Below are 10,724 nucleotides of genomic sequence, written 5' to 3' on the forward strand. Positions count from 1 at the left end.
ACTTTGAAATGATTATTACTATGTATCTCTTATACCAAAGGAATATGGGGCTCAAAGGGTAAATAATTTGCCCAAGGTCACACAGTCAGTAGTTGGCAGAAACAGTTTATGTGGATTTGAACCTCTTTCTTTTACATCAGTTGTTCTCAATTGGGAGCGATTTTGTAACCTTTCCGTGGCGGGTGTCTAGCCATGCCTGTACACATTTTTGGTTATAACTGAGGATGAGGTGCTTCTGGCTCTACAGATAGATACAGGGGCATTGCTAAATGTCCTATGATGCACAGGACTGTCCCTGCAACAAAGAATTACCCAGCCCCAAATGTCGAGATTGCTCAGATCGAGAAACCCTGCTCTGTACCATGCTACTTCAAGTACCACATACAAAGAATTGTATGTAGGACATAGGTCCAATCCACTTCTCCAGATTTATTAAATATCATTAACAGAATATTGTAATTTACATTTCTCAGAAATACACACACAGACACACACACACACGTGCGCAGCGTATGAAAGATTAACCATTCATTATAATCTGGAACCACTACCAATTTCTCATAAATCACAAGCGATCCTTCTAGAGACATTACACATTTGGAAAGGAGGATCATGAATGACTTTCTCTCTGTCAAGATGCCTGATTTAAATTTAGATACAAAGTTGAGTTAACTTAGCTTAAGTTGTTCTTGGCAATCACTTGACATATAAACTTCTGGAGATCTCAAAATATAAACACAGCTAAATATTGTGAAAAACAGAGTTTAAAGGTTTTTCTGAATCTGTTTCACCAAGTTTGTTTAACAGTACTAAATTAAGAATAAGAAGATACAGATTAAATTCATCCTAATTTTCCTATGAATTCATTAAATTTTTTACACGTAAGACACAAGACACACCAAAAGGGAATAGTCTTCTGACCTTTAACTTCGAAACCAATTGTAAGTGGCCTGGGATTAAGTCATTACAAGCAGGGTCTGCTACTTCAGTCTGTGGAAATAAAAGTCACACTGTTAACCTATGCTTTATAGATGATGTCTGCCCGCACTGCTCCTTCATCATAACGTCTACACGATATGTTATTTTCTCTAACGGCAGAAAAGCCCCATATGCAAACACCTCCTTGATGACAAAGAAAATCAGATCCCCCACATTTAAAAAACACATTTTTAAATTAACCTTAATTTCCCCTAACTGAATTTAATGGTTACAGTGAAATCATAACAAAGAAGCATGTATAACTATTCCTAAATACTGAGGAGCCGATGTATCAGAAAGTCACACTGCCCATATTCACTAAGATCTTACATTCTGTCAGAAAAATCTCACCAGGGATGTAGGCTGACTATACCTGCTCAATGGATTGTTTCCATGACTCCACGTGTGTATTTCCACACAGCTGATTTTCTTCGAAAGTGACTGACTCAGTGGGAAGAAGTTTTGCTTGGGGACCCGAATCACTGTCATGGGAAGGGTGTTCTTCCCTGCCTGACAAAACCAGACTGCCATCTGATTTTGATGGGCTGGCCCAATCATCACCTTGCTTCCAATCACCGTCTTTCAAGTGAGGAAGTTGGGGTGCAGAGCAAGTTGGTCCAACCACCTCCATGGACGCTCTTTCACAGCGTGCCTGGGAGCCGAAAGCTGGGGTAGTGCCTAAGATGGGGAAAGCGGGCGAGCACACATCTGCCGTCAGTCTGTCATTATCCTTGGGGGTGACAGTATTTAAAGGAGTGAAAAGTAATATGGATGAAGAAAGGCCCTTCTTCTGAGGCTGGCTTGTTGGGTTTGGCGTTTTAGGTTGTGCTTTTTCTGGGAGAACAAGAATTTCCTCTTCCAAGTCCTCCATTTCAATATCAATTTGTTTAGGTGTCATTTCTTCCAAAACAACACAGTTTCCCTCCTTAAGGAGCTTATCCCCATATATTTTTGATACAAAAGGCTCCACTGGCTTTTCTGAGTGGTACTTCAGTTTCTCAAGCTTAAGAGGTCCAAAGTCTTCATCAGGTAACTGAAAGTCTGTGGTTTTGAGAAAAGAGAACAGTTGCTTTAAACTTAGCATCTCATTCTTAGGAAATGAAGCCCTGAAAGCAGCAGAATCCAAAGCCAAATAAGCATTATTTCTGGAAGAAAGGGAGTCCTCGTTTTGACAACCATCTTCCTTCCCTAAAATAGAAAGGAACAGTGGTAAAAACAAATAACCCAATACCCAACCAAGAGTGCGCTTCTGAACTCCAAGACAGTGCAAAACTTTCATTACTCTTCCCACCCATGACTCTGAAACCTGGAAACGGTTCAAATGGCAGCCACAGGTTGGTTAACTAGCAGCTCACCTTCTGTACCATCAAAAACACTATGGTGCTGATGGCATTAGCTGGGAGAAAGAAGATCAGGGTCTAGTCCCTGCTCTGCCACTGATCTGCCATGACCCTGGGCAAGTCAACTCACTTCATTTTCCCTTGTCTCTCAAAAGGGAACTGAATTAAGAATCCCTAAAGTCCCTTCTGCTCTAACTATGATTCCAAAAGGCTACCAGAGCACAGTCTATAAAATGCTGGCCTTTCTCACTGAAGAAAACTTAAGTCTCACTTTCAAGTAGGGTAGTTTACTACTTTTTTTTTTTTTAATGTTTACCTAGTTTTGAGAAAAAGACAGAGTGTGAGCAGGGTAGGGGCAGAGAGAGAGATGGAGACATAGAATCTGAAGTAGTCTCCAGGCTCTGAGCTGGAACCCATGAACCACAGGATCATAACCTGAACTGAAGTCGGATGCTTAACCAACTGAGCCACCCAGGTGTCCCAGTAATTTACTACATTTAAAAGCAGCTGGAATTCTGTTATCATTCAAAATGTAGAACCAGTTGGCCCAACCATCTCTGCCGACACTTTTTTGGAGTATGTTTGGGACCCAAAGGCTAGAGTAGTGCCTAAGCTTGGGGAAGCTATCTCCACCAACTAATAAATGAATAAACTGTGGCACATACTTACAGCGGAATATTATTCAGCCATAAAAAAGGACCAAATATAGATACATGCTGTAACATGGATGAACCTCAAAAATCAGCTCAGTGAGGGGCGCTTGGGTGGCTCAGTTGGTTAAGTGTCCGACTTCAGCTCAGGTCATGATCTCATAGTCTGTGGGTTCAAGCCCCATGTCAGGCTCTATGCTGACAACTCAGAGCCTGGAGCCTGCTTTAGATTCTGTGTCTCCCTCATTCTCTGACCCTTCCCCGCTTGCTCTCTGTCTCTCAAAATAAAATAAAGACATTGAAAAAAAAATTTTTTTAAATCAGCTAAGTGAAAGCATCCAGACACAAAAAGTCACATTTAATATGAAATATCCAAAACAAGCAAATTCAGAGAATACAGATTGGTGGCTGCCAGGCACTAGGGTGGAAAGGAAATAGAGGGCAACTGCTTAATGGGCATAGTGTCCTTTTGGAGTGATGAACATGTTTTGGAACTAGGTAGGGGGCATGGCGGCACCACACTGTGAATGTACTAAATGCCAGTACTGTCCACTTGATTGAAAATGGTTCATTTTATGTTAAGAACACTTCAAGAAAAACAATGTTTTTTAAGGTTATTTTTCACTTTTGAGAGAGAGAGACAAAACAAGCAGGGGTGGGGGGTGGGGGGTGGGGGGCAGAGAGAGAGGAGACACAGAATCAGAAACAGGCTCCAGGCTCTGAGCTGTCAGCACAGAGCCCAATGTGGGGCTCAAATCCATGAACTGTGAGATCATGACCTGAGCTGAAGTTGGACGCTTAATTGACTGAGCCACCTAGGCACCCCAAGAAAAAATGTTTAATGTAGCAACAGGTTACTAAAATTACAGCAGAGTATTTCAAAGTATACAAAAAAATGTTTGTAGATTATTACAAGATTGCCCTGATTGCTTTGTAATTTGTTGACTTGAAGAGGACAATAAAAAAAGTCATAATGATTATAGGTTTTTAATCAATTAAAAAAAAGTTATGTAATTAATTGTAGCTCATAGACTGTGTTCAATGGTATAGAGCAGTTGGCTCCCAGTTTTGCAAATAGTTTTACTGGAACACATTTATATACTGTCTGTAGCTACACTGCCACCATCCTGGACTAGCTATGACAGAGCACAAAGACAAATACTATTTGGCCCTTTACAGAAGTTTGCTGATGTCTAGTATAGAACCAGAGTGAATTATCTAGTTGTTATGCTCAGTTCATCATATGTGATAATTCCTGAGTAAATGAATAAAAAAGTTTCAATTACGTCACTTGTCGTTCTCCAATATTTTGTATCCCACAGATCTCCCAAGAGGCTATATTACATACTTTACCCAAATATTTGTTTGGATGTATTACATTTTATTATTCAGTCATTCTTTTTTTTTTTTTTAATTTTTTAAAATGTTTATATTTATTTCTGAGAGAGAGAGAGACATTGTGAGCAGGGGAGGGTCAGAGAGAGAGGGAGACAGAATCAGAAGCAGGCTCCAGGCTCTGAGCTGTCAGCACAGAGCCCGATGCAGGGCTCGAACCCACAAATTGTGAGATCATGACCTGAGCGAATGTTGGACGCTCAACTGACTGAGCCACCCAGGCACCCCTACTCAGTCATTCTTAAGAAAATCTGCCAGAGGACTCCTACTTGGACACACATTTTACTTCAAAAACACTTCCTCTGTAGGTTATAAAACTTCCCTCTATGGATAAAGACTGTGTTGTACCTGAATAAATACTAATTTTAGGTGAAAATCTCACATATTTTCCTTTTCAGTGTCAACTTTTCAACCACATTAGTGAATTCTGGCATTAGAGACAGGTTTGAATCCCAGCTCTGTAATTTTCATGAATTAAAGCTACTTTCATGAATTAAAGTCACCTTAATCTCCTTGTGTCTTAAGTTTCCTCGTCTTTACAGACGAGGGTAGAGGGTAAAAACAGACTCTACCCCACACAGGGCTGCTGTGATGATGCAAAGAGTTAGTATTTGCACAACATTTAGAAAATACCAGGCACACAATTAAATGTTGGCTACCATCATCATCATCATCTATGCTTTGATTTACCTTTAATTCTCTTCTTACCATGAATCATTGCCTTTCCATTCTGCTCTTTGTTCAAGGAAACTTCTTCCTTAGATCTATTACCACCCAATGTGCCAAAAGTTGGCAAAAGGAGTTTATGATGATCTAATACAGGGGGGCAGATTGACTTTGTTTTTCTTCCATGTCTCCTACCAGATGGCTGGGTAACTGCCTTTCTGGAAAGGTTATCTTTAGGGAGCCCAGTAGGAGAGTTGACTTCAGTTAAAGAGGGACGTTTCTGAGAACTTCTTGAACTTGGTTTTCTTGTGCACGTATCAGACGTCCTAATTCCACTCTGGTCAGTTTCTTCACTGGGAAGGTTTAAATTCTTAGTTGCCTCCTTACTTTTATTTTTACACCCTTTCTTTCTGACACCCAAATGATTTTGAATTACAGCTTCCAGGGCTACTTTTCTCTGGTAACTTGACATGCGTCGTGTTGTTCTAACATAATATTCTGCAGGAAATGGAAGGCCTTCAAGCACTGTGCAAGAATGTGTCTGATTTTCTGCAGAAGCAGGAGAGATTATTTCTGGGCTAAGACTCTTAGATGGACTTACAACTTCATTTTCCTGAGGACTTTCATTTCTATCATCAAGAGGGTTATGGGGAGATTTTAAACACTCCTCTGTGTGATTCTGTCCTTCCAAATTTTGGTTTCCATTTGCTGGTAAGTGATTATAAGTGAATTTATTTAGAGAGCACAAATTATCTGCCTCTAAGTCAGGACTTGTAGGCAGCTGGCCACTTGCACTTAGAGATTTATTTACCTCTGGGTTAGCTGTAGAGACAGTCATTTTTTGGTCTTGTACCTGTAGGTTTACAGGTGAAGCAGGGCTAATGTTTTTTAAACCGTGAGTAAGGAGTTCACAGTGGCCTTCAAGAGGCTTACGTTCAAGGTGCTGACTGCTACTGTTATTTGACGGAGTAAATGAAGCAAGTACGGGCACCGTGGGGAAATGATTTCCTCTTACGAGTGCATCAACAACGCTTTGTGGTTTGGCGGTCGGTGGAGTTAATACACCTCTTATATTAGCTTCTGTCACTGGTGCTGGAGAATCCAGAATGTCAGACGTAGAACTTGAAAGGCAAATTCTTCCAGTTACAGGTGTCCAAGGATTTTCTCTATTGATTTCTTCCTGTTCTTTTAATCTTTTTCCAGAGAGTCTGAGTGAATCCATGTCAAAGGAAGATTCTCTTGCCTGTGAGGTGAATGTTCTCCGCTGCTGTTTTCTTCTCCCTGGCAACTTACTTTGCCTTTTCTCACCACCAGGGCCATTGACCTGGTAGGGAAAATGTTCTTGGGTACCACCTGCTCTTTGTATATGTAATCCTTCCATGGCGCCATGTTCAAGGTTGAAGGACTCAGGCTCAATGTCAAGTGTGATAGGTGTCTTTTCTCCAGTTTCTTCATCCAGATAAGTACTGATTTGTGATGTCTCACAAAGAGATACTTTATTTTTAGATTCTGAAGAGAAAAAAATTATACATTTAATATTTTCCTTTTTAATTAAAAAAACTTTTTTTTGAAGTTGATTTATTTTGATAGACAGCAGGAGCAGGGGAGGAGCAGAGAGAGAAGGAGACATAGAAAATCCCAAGCAGGCTCTGCACTGCCAATGCAGAGCCTGACACAGGGCTCAAGCTCATGGGACATGAGATCATGACCTGAGCTGAACTCAGACCAGAAGCTTAACCAACTGAGCCACCCAAGCGCCCCTGGGCTCAAGTAATTTAATACCACCTTTCTATTTCAATAGCCTCCAATTTTATGATTATAAATTACCTATTAACGTGAGTAATGATCATTGTTTATTTTAGAATACTTCCAGCTAGATTTTTTCACTGTACATATATAAGTGCTTAATTAAAAATCACCTTTTCAATATTCACACAATAATTTCTAAAAGTTGAGAGGGGAAAGAGCAACTAAATAATCCAACCAAAAAAACTCAGTTCATTGCTTACAGAATGGGAGAAAATTTACTAAGCATGTATACAACAAGGATCATAGAATATATTACGAACATTTACAACTGAACAATAAAAACACAAATAACCTAATTAAAATATTGGCAAAGGACTTGAGTAGATATTTCTCTAAAGAAGATATACAAATGGCCAACAAGCCATAAGATGTTCCATATCATTAGTCACTAGGAAACACAAATCCAAACCACCATGAGATACCACTTCACACCCACCAGGATGGTTATAATTTTAAAAATGGAAAATGACAAATGCTGGTGAGGATGTGTAGAAACAGGAATCCTTGTGCATCATGGTGGGAATGTGAAATGGTATTGATGTTGTAGAAAACAGTTTGGCAGTTTCTCAAAAAGTTAAACAGAATTACCATATTACCCAGCATTTCCGCTCCTAAGTTTTACCCGAAAGAACTGAAAACATACATCTACACAAACACTTGCATGTGTATGTTCATAGCAGCATAACAGCCAAAATTCATTAACCAGAAAGTAGAAACAACCCATATGCCCTTCAACTGATGAATGGTTATATAAATTGTGGCACAACATTAATCCAATGGAATAGTATCCATGTGCACAAAGGAGTGAAGTACTGATGCAAGCTTGGATGTATGTACGGAGAAATGATTGCTGGAAACATCACGCTAAGTGAAAGAAGTCAATCACAAAAGGTCACAGAATATATGGCTCCATTCATATGAAATGTCCAGAATAGGTAAATCCACAAAGTAGATTAGTAGCTACCAGGGGTTATGGGCAGGATGGCTACAGGGCTTCTTTTGGGGGTGGTGAAAACGTTCTGAAATTAGATGGTGTCTTGTGAGTATACAAAGAATCAGTGAATTATACATACACTTTAAAAAGAGTCTACGGCTAGTCTTTATCTTTTGGCTGTGAGAAAAAGAACCACAACCAAATATACCTGGAAGATGAAACAGAGCAAGCATAAGTAAACGGGCTAGCTGTACCTGAGTGGGTTAGCTGTGGTGCAATGTCCGGCTGGAACAAGCAATCATGTTCTTCCACTGTTTTCTTAACAGAATTCCTAACCTTCTCAGCTCTTTGGGCACGCTAGAGAAAACAAAAGCAGCTTAAGGAACAAATTTAAGACAAAGAGGATTTATTTTAAAGCTTTATTATTAGGAAGAATTGTTTGTATATAGTTCATACTTAATACCTCAATTTGAGAGAGTAAGGTTCACTTACCTGGAGGCGGGCCAGCGTCTTGCTGTATTCCCTTTTCAAGAATGCTAATTTTTCCTTCAACTGGAAGAAGAAAAACAGCAAACAATGGTGAGCAGGTGGAAAGAAAGAGGCAGAGAAGGGACACAGTGTCTATGACACTCGAGTGTGTAGTGCTCAGCAGGTCCCTAGCAAGACGGTCGAGGGAGTAGCAGGCACTCACATTACTTTCACTTCTCACAAAGCACCAAGCTCTCCAATATCTCAGCACCTTTACATAAACCATTCCTACCACCTGAACCATTTCCTCCCCAACTCCTTTTGCTAAGTCCTACTGATCCCTCAAGCCTCAATTTTTTTTTACTTCCCTGGGATAGACTTCTAGGTCCCTCCTGAAATAAAGGTTAGACATTCCACCTCTCTGCTGTGCTTCCTTTATCACAGTACTTATTATATCCACTATGTTGTCTGTTTACTTGTTTCCCCTTCTCGCTGTGAGAACCCTACCAGCAGAAGCTGGCATCCTTAGACACTCAATTGACAAATCTCTCGTCAGTTATAAACACTGTGTGTCAGTTACTGCTTCATGTGCTAAACACAGAGAGGTCAAGCTTAGCACAGTGAGGGGCACAGATAATTAACAAGAAAACAAATACACAGATAAGATGATATCACATGGTAATCAGTACTCAGATCAACAGGGAAATGTGAGAGTGCCTGAGCCACTTTTAGGGTGGCCAGAGGGGCACTTCTGAGGACTGCCATTTGAGCCCAAACCCAAAGGAGCTACCTTTAAGAAGATCCAAGAAAGGAGCACGTGGGCAGCTCAGTCCCTTAAGCGTTCTCTCTTGGTCTTGGCTCAGGTCATGATCTCACAGTTCATGAGTTCCAGCTCTGCACTGACAGCGTGGAGCCTGCTTGAAGCTCTCTTTCCCTCTCTCTCTGCCCCTACCCCACTCGTGCTCTCTCTCAAAATAAATAAATTAAAAAAAAAAAAAAAGAATATCCAAGAGAAAGCAATTCACCCATGATCACATAGTTTATAAATGGCATGATCCAAAACCATACAGTTGAATTCTAGAATCTGTGCTCTTTTTTAAGTTTATTTATTTTGAGACAGAGGCAGAGCAAAAATGGGGGACGGGCAGAGAGAGAGAGAGGGAGAGAGAGAGAATCCCAAGCAGGCTCCGTGCTTCAGCGTAGAGCCGGTCGCAGGACTTGAATCCAGGAACCGTTAGATCATACCTGAACCAAACGAAGAGTCCAGCGCTTATCCGACTGAGCCCCCAGGCACCCCTAGAATCTGTGCCCGTAACTCTGTGCTACACTGCTTCTCACAGGGTCCTCTTTATCACCAACCTTATCATCATCTGAGAATTATCTTGTAGACTTGTAAATGACCTATCTCACCCCCCCACGGGGACGTAAACTGAGAGGACTGAGGAGTTAACGTGAATGAAGAGTTTAGCAGGATGCCTGAAACAGCCAGCACAAGATACATTCAAGCTAACGTCATCAAAGGTGGCATGGATAAGGACAGAGCAGCTGTGGTAGAAGCAAAAGCTGGAAACAACCTCAAAGTCTCTCCTAAAGACAAGAAGGCACTTCCATTACTACCTAACACCGTAAAGAACTTTTAGAAGCAAGCCTGATTAACATGGACTGACATGGATGAAACACGGAGAAGTAAAAAGGAAGTTGCAGCACCATTCAGATCGTACCATTTATGAACAAAAAACACACATCACTTTTTGGTGGCGAAGGACTACAACCTCTTCCCTCCAAACCCCCCACCTCCGTCCGCTGCGCGCGCGCGCGCACACACACACACACACACACACACTTCCGAAAAAAATCTGAGGCACCGGCTGTCGAGAGATTTCCTTAAGGGAGCGGATGGGAGAAGCCAATATTGAGAGAGTGTGGGGGTGGAGAGGATGTCAAAGGGGACTCTGGCTTTATCCGGAGTTTTACATTTCTTATTTAGGCATTACTGCTGTAAGAAAATTTGTTCTTTAAAATGCCACCACGTGAGCTCAGCAGTCTTCCATACTTCACTCCCGCTGGGTCCAGAGGTCAGAGGTCACGGACTACCCCGGACAGCTGAGGAAACAAACACACTCCTAAAGCCTGGGCAAGGGGTCAGAGTTCCGACTCAGCCCCTCCCGCACACCCACGGCACCTTTTCCTTCTCCTCATAGCTGAGAGGCTTCCCGGGAGGCTCTTCCATTGGGCCGCGGCCGAACGGAAGGAACAGCCGTCGCCGGCCCGGGGCCTGCAGACACCAGGATCCCGACTGGCCTTGGGCCCCGGAGGCGCCAGGGAAGGAAACTCAGCGCCTGGGACCGTGCCCCGCGCGCTACTAGGTTGCACATGCGAGCTTGGCGCGCCGTCACCCCCCGCCAATTGCATCCACCGCTTGGGCTGCGCATGCGCAGCCGGAGACGGCCGAGTAAAGGAGCGGGGCCGCCTAGCGGAGAGCCG

The 10,724-nt window shown here is 42.0% G+C and overlaps 1 protein-coding gene across 4 annotated transcripts in view; it reads right to left on the minus strand.

The window, feature by feature from the left end:
- Positions 1-10,619, minus strand: part of PALB2 (partner and localizer of BRCA2) — a 28,123-nt gene extending 17,504 nt beyond the window's left edge. For 2 of the 4 annotated variants that reach the window (XM_039234453.1, XM_039234455.1), the window contains exons 1-6: positions 10,423-10,619; positions 8,265-8,324; positions 8,027-8,129; positions 5,054-6,538; positions 1,352-2,166; positions 922-990 (exon numbers count right to left, since the gene is read on the minus strand). In XM_039234453.1, coding sequence (XP_039090384.1) covers positions 922-990; positions 1,352-2,166; positions 5,054-6,538; positions 8,027-8,129; positions 8,265-8,324; positions 10,423-10,470 — 2,580 coding nt within the window. In that variant the 5' untranslated portion in view covers positions 10,471-10,619. Of the gene's footprint in view, positions 1-921; positions 991-1,351; positions 2,167-5,053; positions 6,539-8,026; positions 8,130-8,264; positions 8,325-10,422 lie in introns of those variants that run through there. The other 2 variants (XM_039234454.1, XM_039234456.1) reach the window with 2 other exon arrangements.
- Positions 10,620-10,724: the final 105 nt, after the last annotated feature.

This window comes from Hyaena hyaena, unplaced genomic scaffold (genome assembly GCF_003009895.1).
Source record: "Hyaena hyaena isolate Hyena2069 unplaced genomic scaffold, ASM300989v1 scaffold_88, whole genome shotgun sequence".
Taxonomy (NCBI): Eukaryota; Metazoa; Chordata; class Mammalia; order Carnivora; family Hyaenidae; genus Hyaena; species Hyaena hyaena.